Raw genomic sequence first — 18,296 nt, forward strand, 5'->3', positions numbered from 1 at the left:
GAATCTAACAAGACATAATATCATACAGAGCCATTCCCTAGTGTTGATCGGGGTGGGGAGAGGGATAATCAACACCAACTTCTTTGTCTACAAAGGTAATCTGTGAGACTTCATGTAGCATAATACTTGTCTGCAGGCTTAACATATGTTAAGCCATTAAGACTTTAAGGAGGGATTGTTACTTGAGCATGACTTTCATAATAAATAAATGAGTACTATTGCCTTTGCAATTTTTTTGTTTTTATAAAAATCTGAGAAAACATATGGCACCTGTCATAGCTTTTCCCAACTAACCAATCTGTCCATTCGCCTTTATCATTGGCTTGTCATCATAACCAACTCAGAACTACTGTTTGAGCATAAGCATTGCCACAAGGCATTCATCAGGAACACAGTAATAGTTACAATTATGCACAAAACGACAATGGTCAAAACCACATACAATTCCTCCTAAGAAGACTCTAATAAGGATTTTGACATTGCAAATCTTCTACCCCAATGCTTGCCAACACCAAAACTCTTGCCTACTATAGCAATCTATGAGATTCATTTTAACACAATAAATGCCAACAGGCTTTGGCCATGGTGTAAAAACAATCCCCTGTTAGAAGGCATACTGTGTTGGACACTAGCTTTTCAGAATAGACAAGTCAGGCCTTCTTGCTTTCTCATAACATTGCTTGATAAGCAGATCAAGCCTATGACATCTGTCATAACGTTTTTGCGATGACTCAGTAAAGCATATGGCTACCATTGGCTTGACACCATAACCAACACAGTCCTACCGAAGTGTGCGTATGCTGACAGCCGTCATGAATATACAGCTATAAAATTAATTTTCAATCAAATGTAGAACATCACATTCGCCAAAACAATATACAACCGCTCTCAAAAGGGCCTACAAAGGATTATCACAAGATAAAACCTTTACCCTCAAAGTTTGTCATGGGGATGATCAACACCAAAACCCTTGCCTACTATAGAAATTGTGAAATTTCACGTTAACAAAAAATACTTGTATACAGCCTATAACACAGTGCACTAACAATCCACAGTTAATGGCTTATTGGCTTTAACAAATTCTTTTCACAATAACGAAGTCAAGCCTACTGCCTTTACCATACTGTGATGTAATGAATAGATCGCACCTGTGGATGCAGACATAACTTTCACCAATGAATCAATCAGGCCTCTACCCTCTATCATTGGCTCATCACCATAACCAACTCAGGCCTACCGTATTGAGCATAAGCTCTCCTACAAGGCTATCAGCAGGCAGTAGGCTCAAAATTAGAAGTTTAATGAACATCAGTTTGCAAGGCAAAATACTCGGCCTCCTAAGAGGGCCTAGCAAGGATTATTAGAGTGCAAATCCTCTATCCCACTGTTTGTCGTAGTGGGTAACCAAGACTAAAACCCTTGCTTACTATGGAAAACTCTGAGATTCTGTTTGACAAAATACCTCTCTGCTGATTTTTATAGATTATTACCAATCCATCCATAAATGCCTATTGTCTTTAACATATCCTTTGCATAATAAATGAGCCAGACCCACTGACTTTATCATAATTTTCATAATAAACCGGTCGAGCGTATAGTTTTGGTTATTGGCTTCCCACCATAAACAACATAACCCTGTTGTATTGAGCATAAGCTTCCACATATGGCAATCATAGAATTGCAAACAAAATAATTATTGGGAAAAGTTTTTTTTTTTTTACTAGCACTGTAGTGGAATTTGTCATCTTGAAGGCAATTTGAATGCATCTCTGTGACGTGTATGTGACTTGAAGGTCAAACTCAAAAGCTTTGATTGATAACTGAACCTGGCTTAAGCAGCAGAATAAACAACTGATCACAGCTGCTTGGAAGGTAAGCACTCTTTCTGGGAAGCACATAGCTGTTGATAAAATACAGATGAATCAACATCTAGGGGTAGCCGCATCCCCCTCTGTAGTACTTCTGAAACCTATTTCTATAACCACATAAGGTCTGGCGACAGCTGCTCTGTCTCCCTGTAAGATTTTCACTTCTCAAGCATATAAATCAATTTCCAGTGCAAATGAAGGCACTTTTGGGGAATGTAATGCGAGGGTATGAGGGGAGTTAGAAAATGCTGGGACTCTTGAGTATCGCTTGGAGAATTGCTGTTGCTCTTGGGCAAGGTGGACGGGGCGACAAATGACCCCTGCCCTTGGGCTGGGGTAGTCTGTAACAGCTGTTTATCAGCTTTATGCAAAACACATTTTATTCCCCTAGTGTTAGTGAACACTGTGATTGATTAAAAGAAAAATGCTATGCTTATGCAAAGTAACGCATGGGGTATTAGTGTGCCATCCAGACCTTGCCTGAGATGAGGGGGTGATTTGTGTGGAACCTTTTCTTGCCCAAGGTCGGGGTAGTGTGTGTTACTCCCCCCCCCCCCCCCCCCCCAACACCTTAACCAAGAGTGGATGAGATTTATGTGGAGAGTACTCACTACTGGGCAGCGACAACAACTCTGTCCTTGGTGAAAAGTGGGGGATGGGGTTGCAAATTCCTCTTCTGCCCCTGGAATGGCCAGGGTGTACAGTAAGAACCCACCTGGCACTTGGGCCAAAGATAGAGTCCCATGTACAAGTCTGGGAAGGGTCAATGATAATACTCCCCAGTCAGTAAGCAAGGCAAGGGTGTTATGAATAAGTAGCCCCTACACTTGGTAAAGGTGGGGGGGGGGATTGCTTTGAAAGGTGGTAAGACTAACATAATCTTTCCCATCATGGCGATCATGGAGGATAGGTTTTAAAGCGTCTGGTGGTGGTGCGATCAGCGAGGTATGAAGATGAAGGTATTTTTTATGGTCCAACAGAGATCTCCTTTAGTGGGAGGTTTCAAGGCATAATGCAGAATCCTGTCTCCTGATGCTGTATTCCATTTAATTCCAGAATGTGATAGGCTGGATTCCCAGGATTGCAGCCATTTTCTTGCGGAAGTTTCATGAACTGTGCTGCTTTTTAGACCATGGGTGACTTCAAGGACACAGATTTCTTCTTTTTTTGTTTTTTAGGTCTAAGTTTTAGCTGACCAATAGCTTACACTATACCTAGAGGGGATTTGGGTCGCCCCTTTAAACCACTGGCTTTTTTAGACCAGCCTTTTTCAGCCACTGGGTTGAGACTCTCAACCATGTTAGGAGTATTCATCCCTCACCAAATGCTACTGGCTATTTGGATGCATCTATCTGCCTTATGCTGGATGTGCTAGTTTGGTGTCTCAGAGAATATGGGGATGCGGGGGGGGGGAGGGGCATGTAGTCTGGATTAAGTGCTATTATGCATAGTACACCAGGGCCCCCAAGAGTGTCTCATTTATGTTTGCCTGGCTGACCCGGAAATATCGACTTGGCTGCAACTTTCTTGCTACCGGACATCTGCTCCAAGAATATGTTAGTACACAACTGTTGTGAAGGAGCAAGGGGGGCGGGGATCTCGAATTTTAATACTGTGTTGCAATATGACGTGAATCTTTTTGTCTAAATGCCAAGAAAAATGTATACCTTAAAAAAAAACCAAAGAAAATCTTTATTTAGTCCAGTGCTTCCATTAAACAGCCTAAGGGAGTATTTACAACTATAGCCCTCTCTTTCCACTCCTGCTGGCTCTCTCTTGTGTGTCTCGCTTCAGTGTGCTAACACTGCAGTGTTTGCACACTCAACCCAGAACTATTGACTTTGCCAGTTCAGTTATTTTTTTTAAAAGGTGTTCATATTGCCGAACATAGATAGCACCAGGTGGGTAGGATCAGGGTTGTTGGCCGACCTCTCCTGTGTGGGCAAACCTGAAATGCTTTCTGGAGGCCTCTCTTCCCTAACAAAGCATAAACACAAAAATATAATCCAGCCTGTCAGGGTTTGCTGTTCTCCACAGGATACACTTATTAAACAAAATCACACTAGCAATCTCTCTTTTTAGGTCTAATCTATTTTACAACTTTTAGCCTCCTGTAGGTGAAAGCCTTTTGTGGACTATACCAAAAACCTACAGTGAGCTCAGAGCCCTCATTGCTCTCCATTGGTCGGCTTTATTGTCACTATAATTTATTTTTCTCTTTTTTATTCAATAGCTTGTCTTCCTCTTATTATGTTTGTCCCTCCCCCGGAACATAGCCTCTTTACCATCCATTTGACATCTGTCTTTTTTACTCCTCACATTTAGAAAACGTTTTTTTCATCAAGCACTCCATGAGGGGGCTTATATTTTCTAGCTCTCACCTTTGTGTGCTGCTTACCCAGCAATACCTACTCTCAAGCTTTGTGCTGCTAACTCATCCCCCCCCCCCCCAACCAAGCTTGTCCATTGCTCCCCCCATTTATTTTATATGTATTTTTCCTGCCCAGGCCTTGTCTCTTTAGCTTGCCAATCCCAGCCCACTCCATGTTGCTCCACCGCCCCATCTGTGGTAACATAAAAAACAAAAAAATATATAAATCTTTATTTATGGGCCAGCAGCTGCCTTTTGCTGCCGGACCGGCTTGCTGTGCATGTTAAAACGGTCTTTTATTTACCATTCGGAGATTGCCTCCTGCCACCTTAGAATAGTAAAAAAAAAAGAATGGATTTTGTGTTATGTAGGTGCCCACATGCGTAGTGACACATGCATGCGGATAGGTCATCGTGCTGGCCACGCATGCGTCATCACGCTTGCACTTTCTCAAAACATTACATTTGTTTTGCTTGTTTTTATTTTGCCAATGCTATACAGCATTGGCAAATGGCTTTGATTTTTGCTGGTGCTGAAAAGCATTAGCTGGTAGCCTTAGCAAAGCGAATGGGTAAAAAAGAAGAGACTTATTGGCTTTGTCAATACTTCTCCTCATTAGTATGCTAACTTTGAATACACAGCCTTCTTTCCATCTGTATCCCTCACAGGAGCTCTGCCACTGTCTGTCTTCAATCAACATGTTTAAGGGTATGTATTGCTATTAAGTGTAATTCTAGATGCTTTTGTGTTGACATCAGTAATGTTAGCAGCAATCGTTTCACGTTGACATGACATCTCATAATTTTTCACATCCTCAAGGACATCACTGAAACTGCATAAGAATGCCATTTACACATTTGTTACTGACAGTTGAATTACAGGTTTCTTTCTGTTCCCTGTTTCTTAAGGGCTGCTCCCCTTCATTCTGGACAAAGAAGTCATGTACAGAATGTAGTCAAAGTAGTGCCTAATTTGAGCTGGTGGTTTCGGGTGCTCGGCACCGGCACATAATTGTCAACACCGACACTTATAACCGCTGCCACATGGTGGCTCTGTTTCTGCAGCTTAAAGATGAACACAAAAACAGTTGTTAATTAATTCAATATACATTAAAAACCGCTAATTCCATCCGCCCAATCCATTATTATAGCTTTGGGGGCCTCGAACAGTCTGATATGTCACACTTGTAGCAGTGTGATGGTTAGTAGTTGTGCTGGTACTATCATTGGTAGCACTGGCAGGGGCAATGGGTGGTGCCAGTGGTTGTGGCCTCCTGACGAGGGCCCTGGCACTTATATTTTTTGAACAAATTAAGCACTGAGTCAAAGGCCAGATCTTAACCCAGAAACCACTGGGCACCGGCACAACCTGTGGACGAGGGTACCCCAAAGCCTGGGTACAAGATATTTGTAAAGGCTAGTCCTTTTGCCCAGAGCTCATATAGCATGATCGAAAGCTTTTGTGCACTGGGCTCCGGGTCGGAGCAGGGGCTGAGCACTGGGTATGGCTAAATCACATGCGCATTGCCCACTGGCACAGCTGAAAGCTCCGGGGGTATCAGGACTGGGCTCAGGTCATAGCCAAAGGTCTTGCATATTGGCCATAGCAGCAGGTATTTTCCAGTGAATACTTTGCTTAGGGTATAATTAAGCAAGCCTTGGCAAAGCCATTTGGTCTGACATTAGCTGCAACATTTTGGCTTTGTCAATAATTGTTTTGCTCTGGTTTATATTGAACACTGTTGAAGCTGTCAGGCCTTTTCCAATATTAAAAAATAAATGAAAAAAACACAAATACTTTTTGGTCTTAAAACCCATATTACCATATACACCCTCACACTGAAGGGAACTACTTTGTGTGCAGGTGTGCACCTTGTGAAAGAGCAGAATGTGGTCACTTACAATGAAGTTAGCCAGTGGCTGAAGTGGGCTGGTCCATTGCCCCATGCTGCGTGCTGTAGTGGGCAGAAGAACAATGTAAATGACACAAAAGCACACTAATGGACGAAGAGGGTTGGCTGGAAGTAAATATGAAATATAACCTCTATTTAATTTTACTAAAATCAAAAGGTCTTGGCTAACGGCAGACCTTGAATAGAACAAAACACTGAAAAAATGCGGGTTAAGTTATAAAATATAAACTAACGCACAAAGTGTTCTAAAAACCTTTTAAAGGAAAAAAAACTTCTAAATCTCTGGTGTCTTATGACCGCTATGTAATGTGCGAATGAATGGCACAGGCTTGGCTGCAGGCCATTGTAGTCCGCAGTCATGGGGAGGTCATGACCTGGCTAAAGGCCATTCTTGACTTGTGCAACATGCTATCCATTCAGCACAGTAATATTCCTGGAGAGATCCTATGTTGCGTTATCAGTACATGAGATCACATTTCCTACCAGAATGGTGGGCTAGCTAGGTTCCTGAAGTTTATGGGGCTCCCGAAGAATTGCATAATTTCTTCTAGACGTCTGACCGTCACTGATTTTCATGAATATTCTATTATGCATAACCTACTAATTGCACATTTTAAGGAATTGAAAACTTATAAACAAGTAGACATTTTTCCAAAATGCCCTTTTTAAACGTTTTTTTCTTTTTCTCCATATAAAGACTATTTTTGCCTTGGAAAAATCCCATCGCCGTCTCAAATATGGAAGTGTTCACACCTCTTTCCCATCCTAGAAAGGAATCTGCTGGTATAAGGGGAGTAGGCCTTTTTTCCAGGGTTCTAAATTATTAGCAAAGGGCTTGAATAACACCAGATATATGTGTAGTTATGCTGCCTTTCGCAGGGCTGTTCCTCCCTCCCCACGAACGCCCGCATTCGTGCTCCGCGTTTGCATTTACGAATGCAAGAAAGCCCCGTCCTGATAGTTTCCGTAGCCCAGCAATCCTCATTGTCTGATTCAGGGTGTCCACGGTTGTTTATTGTATTTTATTGGTTTTTTTTGTCCGCACCTAAGTAAAATCTATTATTGCTTGCAGCAATGAAAAGAAATGAGGAACAAAGGTTGTACACAGCGTAAAAAATCAAATTAGGTTTCGATAACCCGAGTGTTGGTGCTGGAAGCTCATTCAGTGGGATTTGTAGACATGCTCTTTTAAAGCTTTTGCCTGATGTGTTCATTAATGACCCGGTTAAAGGGACACCTTCCTAGCCTCCGTGTGTGTGTGGAATACAGATCCTACATGTGTACAACTCTGTCTCCCCCATAGAGAGCAGAGAACCCACAGCAGCGGCTGCTCGGTGATGGCAGTGGAGCGGATGGGCCATCTGGGAGACCAGGATGCGACAGGCTGCTTTCATCACGTGCCCCGCCCAGTGTGCCATGCCTAATTAATATCAGCCCTTGTGCTAGTCACATTGTATCTCTCCTGATGCCAAGTGTCTGCTATTACATAGTTATTTGCGCTCTTTTAAATCTACCTTTTACTAAGCAGGTGTGCATTGCATTAGAACAGGTTTCTCCAACGAGTAGTAGCTATTGAGCTACTGTAACTCTCCAGCTGCCTGTAAGTAGCTCGCCTGTGTGCAGCCCAGCCATCTATGGGCCTCATTATGATGGCCGAGGGACCGCCACCGACATTCTGGCGGTCCCGCCGTCATTGCAATGCAGTTCCCCCTGCCATATTATGATGGCGGAGGGAAGTGTGGCAGTCGGAAAGACTGACCACCACGGTCCAGAAGGGCGGATCAAATCCGACTGCCCGTTGCACCAACTGCTAATCCTTGTATTGCAGCGGTGCCTGCCAGGCATTGCCATAGAGATTATGATATCCCTTTCCCCCCGGTCGTTCTGCGGCGGTCAACCTGCCGCAAAATGGCAGGTGGAAACGTATTTGGGGTCCTGTAACAGGCGCCCCCCCATAATCCATGGGGCATGGACATGTACCATATCCCTGCACCATTTGGCGGGCACCGCATGGTGCCTGTCATGCAGTGCAGGGATATGTCTGCACCCTATTTTTTGTATTGCGGTGGGGTCTGCTGACCGCATCCCTACCACAATACAAAATATAGGTAATGCAACCGATACGGTGGCAGTCGCATCATAATGCGGATGGTGGGTAGGCCGACTCGTAGGCAGCCGGTCCCAAATCCGATATGATGGCGAATGGACTGAAGTCCGTCCACCATCGTAATAACTGCCTATATTAGAAACTTTTGCTTGGTTTGATTAATATATTTATATCAAAATTGAAAAAGATGTATTTGAGACAAAAATATGTGTATTTTCTAAACTCATAAGCCTATGTTTGAAAAAAAATTATTAGGATTTCTAAAATATATTTAAAGTTGCTATTTGAGTTGTAAACCATGGGGCATTAATAAGACCTATTACCCGTATTTCCTTGGTGCTAGGGGCATTGAAGCTTTGGCTGGTATATATTGCCTCTGTAGATGTATTCCACATTGAGTAAAACTTGTTTTACATTTCTGCTGGCAACCCTGTCTGAATCTGTGAGGTGATCACTGCTGGTAATCCTGCATAGTGTGGTCACTAATGTAATCTTGTCTGATATGGTTGCTTTTACAACACTCATATTAATAGCTCAGGATGAATTTTATTAAACATAAGTAGCTCTTATTACAGAAAAGGATGGAGACCTCTGCATTAGAATAATTGTCATAGTTACTATTTTCTAGGTAAGAAAACAATGGTAAAACCTACAGTAATACTTACAGCAGATCAAGTCCAGCCCCCTTTTTAGGTCGAGCCTAGTGGAGCGCACATGCGCTGCTCTATGGGAGGCTTCTTGTGAGCACACCAAACTTCTCCGTGTGGCTAGGACTTCCCACACGCATTAGGTTGGTTGTGGTCTGTGTCATTTATTTTTCATAGCCTGCAAATGGCTAAAGGCGGGCACATGTTCCACCTCTTTAGCCTCTCCGGTCTGCATCATGTGGCTAGAGGGGCTGGTGCAACCAAGTCCTCTGTCCCCACGTCCACTCCCCTCCCCCCCCCCCCTGTTCTCTACCCGCTGCAATCTTGGCTCGTGCCTCCTCCGCCCCTTGCCTGCACAGTCTCCTCGCAACGTTGCGCTCCCTGCATGCCTGCTACTACTCGTCTCCACAGCCGCTCTGCCCACACCCCTCTCCCTGCAGCAGCACCCCCCTCCCTGCTCCCACTCTACTTGCCCACACCCCAGCCTTGGGTTCCGTGGCCTCTGTAATTGCAGGACAAAATTGTAAAGTGAGGAGGTGTCGTAGTTTACTGTGGGAGTATAACCACATTCCATCTCAATTTATAGAGCGCTAAAACCAGAAAATGACATCGAAGCGCTAGGCTGGTCCATATGTTGCACCATGTTCGAAAGACTTGTATTTGAAAAAAAACTAGAAACGCACTCGGTATTTAAATGTTTGTTTTCTGTCTGGACGAAACAGGAACCGAGGCGAACCTGCTGCCTGGGAACCTTTCCCCATCACAGGGGAGTGAAAAGCCGGTAGGGCTGGGCCCGAGTAAACTGCTGCTGCAACTTTTAGAAGCTGTAGCACCTCCGAAACTCTCTCCAATCCCTGTACACCAGCTCATGCCATGTCACTCTGGCTTCCAATGCAGAAAGGATTTCCTAATTTACAACAAGGCACCTTTAATACTCCAAGGACCAGTGAATTAGACAATCTTGAAGCTCCACTCATCTCGGCACAGAACAGCCTACTTCAGTGGTGTCAAAGATTACAAGTCATGTCAAACATTGCACCATATGTTCAGTGATTTCATACTAGGGACATAAATTATGCAGCAAGGAAGGACCAAATTATGCAGCATAGTTGACTACATTACGTGGCAAGAAAAAGTCAATTATGCAGCGCAATGCTGTGCATTTTAGTGATGGTATTACTTAATTAATTATTTTTGCAGTTCTACTCATGGTAACACTGTTTGAGCAAAGATTTCCCCTCATTAGCACCAGTTTAACAACCAAATACAGCCATAAGGAATGAAAGATGGCCAGTCAACCTTTGCGAAGGGCCTTCCACTTGCCGAGAGCATATGTCCATGGCTTTAAGTGGGCCGGGTCTCACCGGGTCTGAGCACCGGCAGTTTTTTTAAGGGGGCCTGGAAACGGGTCTCTATCGGGCTCTCTTTTGTGTCCTGGCACAGGCGGCCCGTTTTTTTTTCCGGATTTGCAGTGACAGCAGCACTTCGATGTGCGCGTGGTGCAGAGGAGCAACTAAAGCCAAATTTCGGGGGGGGGGGGATGAAGCCCTTTGAGTTCAATGGGTGTTGCGCGCCTGGCGTGGTGAGCCTTGTAGAGAAAGGGAAATCCTTTAAAGAGAGTCTTTTTCTCTATGGATTTCCCTTCTGTTTTTGAAACTCAGGAGCAGCAACATTGTCGTGGTGTCACTTTTTCAATATTATATACAGGCTATAGTTGCTGCTTATTTATCTTATGCAACTAACAACCACTGACAAAGCCAATAGTCCTGACACGTAGGTATGATGTGACTTGTATCATATATCTGGACGCAATGACAAACAGCAAAATACAAGTCGGGCAGCACACTATGCTAAACACAGATTTTTAGCTTACGTGTTTTTAAGCCACGCCCTTAATTACATTGACCACGCCCCTTTGGGAGACCCCTTAGTTTTTTCCTCCCACTTAAAGCCCTGTTTGTGGGGTTGGGTGCATCACCATGCTGACATCTGACACTTGAGGGCAGAGGTTACGTGTTTGGCCCCGGCTGGGACTGCTGTGGTAACAAGTGTTTTTGTGGCCATATGCGTGTATTAAGTGTAAGACAAAGGCGTGAAATCTCAGCCTTAGACACATGGCGAGAGATGGCGAGGCTGTAAAGGGTGCGTGAGGTGCCTCGCCTATAACGCGCTAACCAGCTGGGCTGTCCCATGTTTGTCAGACTGTTTAATCAAACAAAGATGCCACTGAAACGATTATATCGTTGCAGACTGCTGAAGGCCAGATATTAGGCACGCACCGGGTAATTAAAGCGAGGCACTGGAATTATGCGATTGTCATTATCGTTTGCCGCATTTAACACACAATGCTGCATCAGGTGCAGATTTGAACAAAAAAGACGTTTCAAGCTCCAAACAAGGTTCATAAGTTACTAAAAACATATCGACATATGCAGGGCTTTAAGTGGGATAAAAAAACTGGAGGGTCTCTGAAAGGGGCGTGTCCAATTTAATTAAGGGCGTGGCTTAAAATAACCTAACCTGTAAATCTATGCTTAGCTAAGTGTGCCGCCCCACTGGTATTGGGCTATTTCTGTCATTACACCCAGATATATAATACAGCAAGTAACATTCAGCTTACAACTAGTCAGTACTATTGGATTTGTCAATGGTTGTTAGTTGCATAAGATAAATAAGCAACAGCCATGCCTTCGTATAGCATATTGAAAAGTCTTCAGTTTTGAAATGGTGGGACTGTGAAAGAACTATAACGAGTCTCTTTGAAGTTACATCAAAGGCAGTGAAGGGTGGTACCGCTGCAGAGGTAAGAATTCAGTTTTTTCATGGTCGTTGTGAGAAGTTGGCCTGGTATATCCTGTCCACTAATTAAAGTGGGCACCTTGTACCAGATGATTAGGTTAAAGACAACCTTTACTGAAAGCTATCCTAGTGGTAGCTATGGAGAGCAGCCTTCAGGCTAAGTCTCGAAGGAATGTAAAGCAGCTTGTTTTACCAGATCAGATCCTACTGAATGACCAAATGAAAGGAGAACCACACAAGAGATATATAAAATATATGTTTTTATTACTAAACACTCTCTACTAACCTCTTCGTGAGATTAGAGCACCAAGCACGCGATATTAAATCATTAGAACGACAGTAAATAGCACAATACACAGCGGCTTCCAGGGGAAGACCGAACAATATACTAAGTGGTATAACAACCACGACTTGACTAGACACAGTGCCTAGATCACGAAGAATCGCTGGGACCCCAAGGAACCACCCAAAGTAGTGACACAGGGGACCCACGGAGGACGGGTGCAGTGTGTGAGTGAACACAGGCGCAAGCTCCGTACAATCCTATGGGAAAGTCGCGGTTGGAATTTTAAAGATTAAGGACACTTTAGAGAGGACTTTAAGCAAACCCTTTCAAACATAGAAGGTTCTAAGGCCAGCACCCTTGAGTGTACCGAGATACCCATGTTACCTATCCCAGAGGAGCCGGGTGCATAGGGGTCAAGTGATATCGGAAACCTTTGTCGTCTTCAATGGTGTGATGCGGAAAAGTGCTGCTACCGGGAAGATGAAAAGTGTCCGGTGGGATCCAAGCCTGGATCCAAGATGAGAAGAACCTGAAAGCAGAGGGGAGAGAGTCTGGGTCACTTCAGGGTGACCAGGGGCACGATAGACGAATGCCCACCGATGTCGCGTGCTTCAGGTGAGATGATGCGATGTTGGACTCTGCAGCCACGGGGACCAGGAGACGTCGATGATGACCAAAGTCTGGAGGTGAGCTGTCCCTTGAAGGATATTGAGTTCTGGGGGGGGGGGGGGGGGGGGGGGTCAGTGTCCGGATTGGACACCAACAAGCCTTGGCAACTGCAACCCATGCAGGCAGAGTAATAAGCTTCGGTGAGGACCAGCAAGGTCCTGGGGACTCTCCAAGCTATGGAGAGTCAGGGCACATCTGGAGCAGCCAGGAAAGCCCGCTGAAAGTCAAAGTTACTTTCACAGAGACCCACAGGCCAAAGGACCAGGGATCGCGAAGGGACCTCGAGCTGAATCACAAAATACCAGCCCACGGAACACTTGTGGAGTGTAGGCCGGAAATCTTCGGTGGAATTACTGCTTGGGGTCAGGACTACAAGTAGCCCAAAGCACAGCCTCCGGGATCGCCGAAAAGCATATGCTGCTGCAAAAGTACACGGTGTACAGGGGTTCGGGTTGCACTGTCCCCACGAGGGACACGGGTCTCAGGATTGCTGACAGAACTGATCGACCTCGGGGACGCTCTGGAAACCCACCTCCTGTGTTGCAGAAATCTTCAGAGTCCTTTAGGAGCTTGGGAGATGCAAACCTGTCAGATGCGTTAAAGGTGCCTGCCTTGCAGGGGAGTAACTCCTTTACTCTAAGGGAGATTCTTCATTCATCCAGCGTAGTGTAGATCATCAAAGTACTTGGTTTCAGTAGCAGAGTTTAGTCAAGGTAAAATCTAAAGTCCTGTAGCCAGGGGCTCCTACTTTATACCCAAGGAAGGGGTGGGACAAACTCTGGCGACCCACCTATGGGAAGGTCAGGACAGCGGGGTGGTTACACCCATGTCCTTTGTCCAGTTTCACGCCAGAGCAGGAGCCAATGGCTCCTGCAATGGGTTTGAACTGGACTGTGCACAAGGACACCAAATGTGCTCCCAGTGAAGACTTCAAAGCACTCTGAGTGCACCCACCCAGCCCCAATACACTAAATCCTGTCTGGGAGGTGGTCACACCTCCCTGTGACCGGAAACCTATGCTCGAGCTTGGCTCAGCAGCAGGAGGGCAGCATCCATTTTGTGATGCCCAGGTCGAGAAAGTTGGTACCGGGTAGCCTGGTGTGTCACATGAGTCCCTCTAGAAGGGTGGAATCATACCTCCCACACCAGTTACTGATGTGGAGGTATGATTCCAAGGTGTTTGACAGCAAACACAACATGTTTCTAAGCAGCCATTTTAAAGTTAGCAGTTACCGCGAGGTTATAATGCACTTACATATATATAGTTGGCTGCATCACAAACCACCCCGGAAAATAGGTTCTGAAGGCTGCAGAGGGGCTCTGCTCATGCAGGTGCACCCTCTCACATAAAACCCTGCACCCTGCCTTAAGGATTGATAGGGCCTGCCATAGGGGTGACTGATGGGTTTATATGTGCAGTGATTTAGAATAGATACAGTGAACCTATATCTAAGTAAGGGGTGCATGCACCACCTTACACAGGCTGCAGTAGCAGACCTGTGGTGTCAGTTTGAATGGTCTCTCAGGGGTGGCATAATACATGCTGCAGCCCCTGGGAGGCCTCTGGGGTACCTAGGCCCTGGGTACATAGTATACCATATACTAGGGACTGATAAGGGTACCCCAAAATCCAATCTGGAGTGTATCTAAAGTACATGTAGTCAATTTAGAAAAGAAAGCAGCTAGACTGGGGTCCTGAATAGGAGGATCCCAGTCTGACTAAGTCGAAAACAGTGATACATCAGCAAAAAGTGGGGGTAACCAAAAGAAGCAGATCCTACAGTCGGAGCAAAAAGGGAGAACACGATAGAGACCCGTCTCGGCACCAGCTTTTGAGAACTGCCGGTGCTGAGCACCGGCCAAACCCAGTCCACTTAAAACCCTGGGTGTTCATGTTAATCCTATATATGAGCATTGAGTTAAGCCCTCTTCCACCGTGTGCTCCCTATATCAAGATCTGAAATACATAGGTAAGGCTGTTCAAAACAGTAGTTCCAAGCTGAGAGTATGCATTTTACACATTCTTCAAGGTGTCTCTATGATGAAGGAACATGGATGTATTCTTTAGGTTTGTGAAGCACGATTCCCTGGGCAGGTTCCTGTCAGAAGGAAGGAGCCATGGCACTTTTAAAGAGGTTGATTTTCAGATCATTTCTAAATTTAAGGTAGGTATGCTGAATGTGCAGATTAATGTAAATCTCATTGCAAAGGTGTAACCTATAGAAAAATAAAAAATTAAAACACAAGTAGGCTCAGAACATGAACATGATTGAGATATTTTATGCCCCCGTAAAAATAGGTGCAACATACAATAAAAGGCATCTCCGTTATGATGATTGTATTTAAAGCTGAACATGAGGTTACATATTTGGAGGGTTTTATTACTACCAGATGTATTTTGGTTATGTTAAGAGCAGAAAAAATGCCTTACAATGGAGTTTCTAATTCCTTGTTAACCTTTTCATCCATAGGTGTAAGAGAAAGCCATCCCTTAAAGTATAGGGTGAACTGTTTCGCAGGGAGTCAGTAACACCTGCCTCCAAAATGCCGCCTCCTTCTGACATAGTGAAGGTGGCGATAGAATGGCCAGGAGCATTCCCAAAGCTAATGGAAATTGACCAAGTAAGTACATTCTCTTGTTTGAGTCATCTTTTATGTGCTGTACGGTTGTTTATTTCAATTTTACTGTATCCCATGTTTAAGGTAGGTCATTGCAAAGAGGCTGCCAAGACATTAATTGAAGTATACTTGCATATGTGCTGGTCTTGTTTCGCTTTGAAACACCTTTATAATAAGGTTTGAGGATAATAAATTAAGTTGTTCAACCAGTGTTACAAATGCTTTCAATATTGAGAATAATAACAGCTGGGTGCTTTCATAGTTGTTTCCGGCAGAAGTCTACAATTACAGTAAGTAATGGGTGTTGTTATCCATCTTCAATTCATACACTTCAATGATGAGTTACTGCATGTATCCACCAGGAATGGAATGTGTGATCACGCGGGGACAGACCTGTGTGCATTAACCTCTCAGCTATATTTTTTTAAGTATTTTCGAAGGTTTTGTAGTGTGATGACTTCAGACCTCCAACCCTACTTGGCTGCTTAATTTCTGTGACCTACCAATAGCCAGTCTTTGTGTAGCTCTCACTGCCATCAGATTAACTCTCTAGGTGCTGATGAGAGGTTTGTCCAAAGACTAAGGCTACTGTCCCCACATATGTGGGACAGAATGCATTTCTGTCCCAGCAGGCCCCCTGGCGGTTGTGAAAGATTGTGAGTAAAACACTCATGTCCGTGCAGATGCTGAGAAATGTAATTTAAATGCACTTGGATCAAGAGTGCTAGAGGGATAGTGGTGGGGCTGAAAGAGCAAAATAGGTATACACAGAGGGATAAAAGCATAGAGAGCAACAGATGAATAAGGAGGCTGAAATGGAGAGTCAGGTGATGATGATGGAGACAGAGGCAACAAATTGAGCCAGAGAAATATGCAGACTTCCATTGCTCATTCCTAGGACTTTTGTGACGGCTCATATAGTCTTCTGCAAGACAACTGGGATATGTGTAATATTTTCTTTAATTTACAGTCCCCATCTTATGTTAGACTGGATCCTCATCCTCATCCTGTCAACGTGACCACTATAAGCTCGCTTCTGGAAATATAAGTTTCCAAGTTTCTACATTAACTGAAATCCAGTTCCCCTGATGATATATGTCCTTTTAGAATTCTGAAATCCATGTCTTTGGTGGTCATCCCCATAATTACTTCTGTTCTTAACTCTTCCTTCTCATGCAACATTATCTCTTAATGATGGAAATATTGGTTAGTAAGCCCCTTAAAAAAAAGTCTAATCTAGACCTCTCAGCAGAAGCAAATTCTTTTTTCCTTTTTATTTGCAGTAGCCAAGGATGGCAACATTTGAAAGTACTTAAGGGTCTCTGATGACTGTTGATCACGCCAGTGGCTCCCAATTGCCAAACATATCCATTTCAAGGTTCTTGTTTTTGCCATTAAGCCTTCTATAAGGCTAGCCCCACGTTCCTCTATATCCTGTTACCTAGATGCTCCTCCAGGTGCTCTCTCAGGTAGAACTGTTACTGTTGACACAATGCAAGAACCAGACTGGCAGGCTGGCTTTTTCTATTGCGGTGTGTGCCCTCTGGAATTCTTTATCAGTTAAATATTAATAGCTTGCTCAGAAAAGCACTAAAGTCCTTCCTTTTCTATTGAGTTCCCTGTTGCTCTCTGTAGTATATATTTGTTACCGCCTAGGTCTGAGTTTTGGAGTCATCCGTGAAGCGGGGACAGAGAAAAAAAGGGGGGGGAGGAGGGGGGGGGAGGAGGGGGGGGGTCCCCAAAACACAAAATTCCCATGTATTTTCCATAGCCATTTTATGAGTGGCGCAACCGCAAAAACTAATTTCTAAGAGAAGTCAAAACGGAATTACATCAAATTTTTCAGGAAGCTGGATCTTCGTCCAGGAAGCGTCATTTTTGTGATTTGGTGTAAATCCATTCAGTGGTTTTTAATAAATTAAGGATCAAAAATATTTCTAGATCTGTATGGTTGGGTTAAGAGTCCCTTAAACCCAGTTTTAAGCAATAATGTGTTCTGAATAGCCTAGGGGGCATTTTACCCTTGGGCCAACACGTGCCATGGAAGTAAGGCTCTCACGGGAGGGAGCAGTCTGATTGGCTGCCTGCAACATGAAAGAAATGTTTCAGACACCTGTTACAGGGCTATGGGGCTTAGTCCCGTGTCTTGAGATTAATTAATAAAAAAGGTACAAGAGGGCAAGGTAGGGATACCCTGCTCCCCTACCCTTGTAGGCGGGGCCAACATAAAATTAAAAAAAAGTTAAAAGATGCAATCTGGCAGAACTCCTGCAGGATCGTAGCATTAAAAACAAATATCTAGTGCTCGGTGTTCTTTATTTTTATAATAGTTGGGGAGGGGGGCCCCCTCCCGAGCCACTCTTGGCCCCATAGGCCTCATCCCCGTGGCTGAATTCACATTAAAGGGGATGTGGTAATGCAGCCTCCCTCCCCAAGCCTCTCTCTGGCCCCAGGGACCCTAACCCCTGGGGCCGATAACCTAATAATAGGGGGCATGTGACCGCCACTCCCCAAGCCACCAATTGTCCCCAGGGACCCATTCGCTGGGGCTGATGTCTTTAAAAAAAAAAAAAGAAAAGTAATAGGGGGACATGCTCCCCTCCCCCCTCCCCCCCCCCCCCCCGAGCCACTTTTGTGTCTTTGGGCTTTATCTCCTCAGGCAAAGTTACTTACGTGTGGGCAGGAGGGCTGTGCACCCCTCTCCAGTGTTGGTGTCCTCCTTGGGGATACTACCCCCAGAGGCACAATACTTTATAGTGTACTGAGGGAGCCCACCCCTGCTCCTTCTGGGAGCACCCCATAATGCCCTGCTAGGGCACCACCAAACCTTTTTTTGTGTGGGGGTCTGCAGGGAGTGCTGCAGCCTCCCCCCACCCCCCAGCAACATAAAATAAAACAGTAAATCTCCCGAGTCATCAAATCTATTACCCCAGAACAACTTGCAATAGTTTTTAAAAAGTACTCCTAGCTAGAGCTCTATGCTCTTTAACTGGGGTTCGGGGCCTTCTGGTAGTTGTT

The 18,296-nt window shown here is 44.6% G+C and overlaps 1 protein-coding gene across 6 annotated transcripts in view; it reads left to right on the top strand.

The window, feature by feature from the left end:
* The window catches only part of ELMO1 (engulfment and cell motility 1), a 1,282,006-nt gene that overhangs the window by 172,684 nt on the left and 1,091,026 nt on the right, over positions 1-18,296 (top strand). For all 6 annotated transcript variants that reach the window (XM_085607465.1, XM_085607469.1, XM_085607468.1 and 3 more), the window contains one exon: positions 15,131-15,281. In XM_085607465.1, coding sequence (XP_085463591.1) covers positions 15,204-15,281 — 78 coding nt within the window. In that variant the 5' untranslated portion in view covers positions 15,131-15,203. The remainder of the gene's footprint in view (positions 1-15,130; positions 15,282-18,296) is intronic.

This window comes from Triturus cristatus, chromosome 5_2 (assembly GCF_964204655.1).
Source record: "Triturus cristatus chromosome 5_2, aTriCri1.1, whole genome shotgun sequence".
Classification (NCBI taxonomy): Eukaryota; Metazoa; Chordata; class Amphibia; order Caudata; family Salamandridae; genus Triturus; species Triturus cristatus.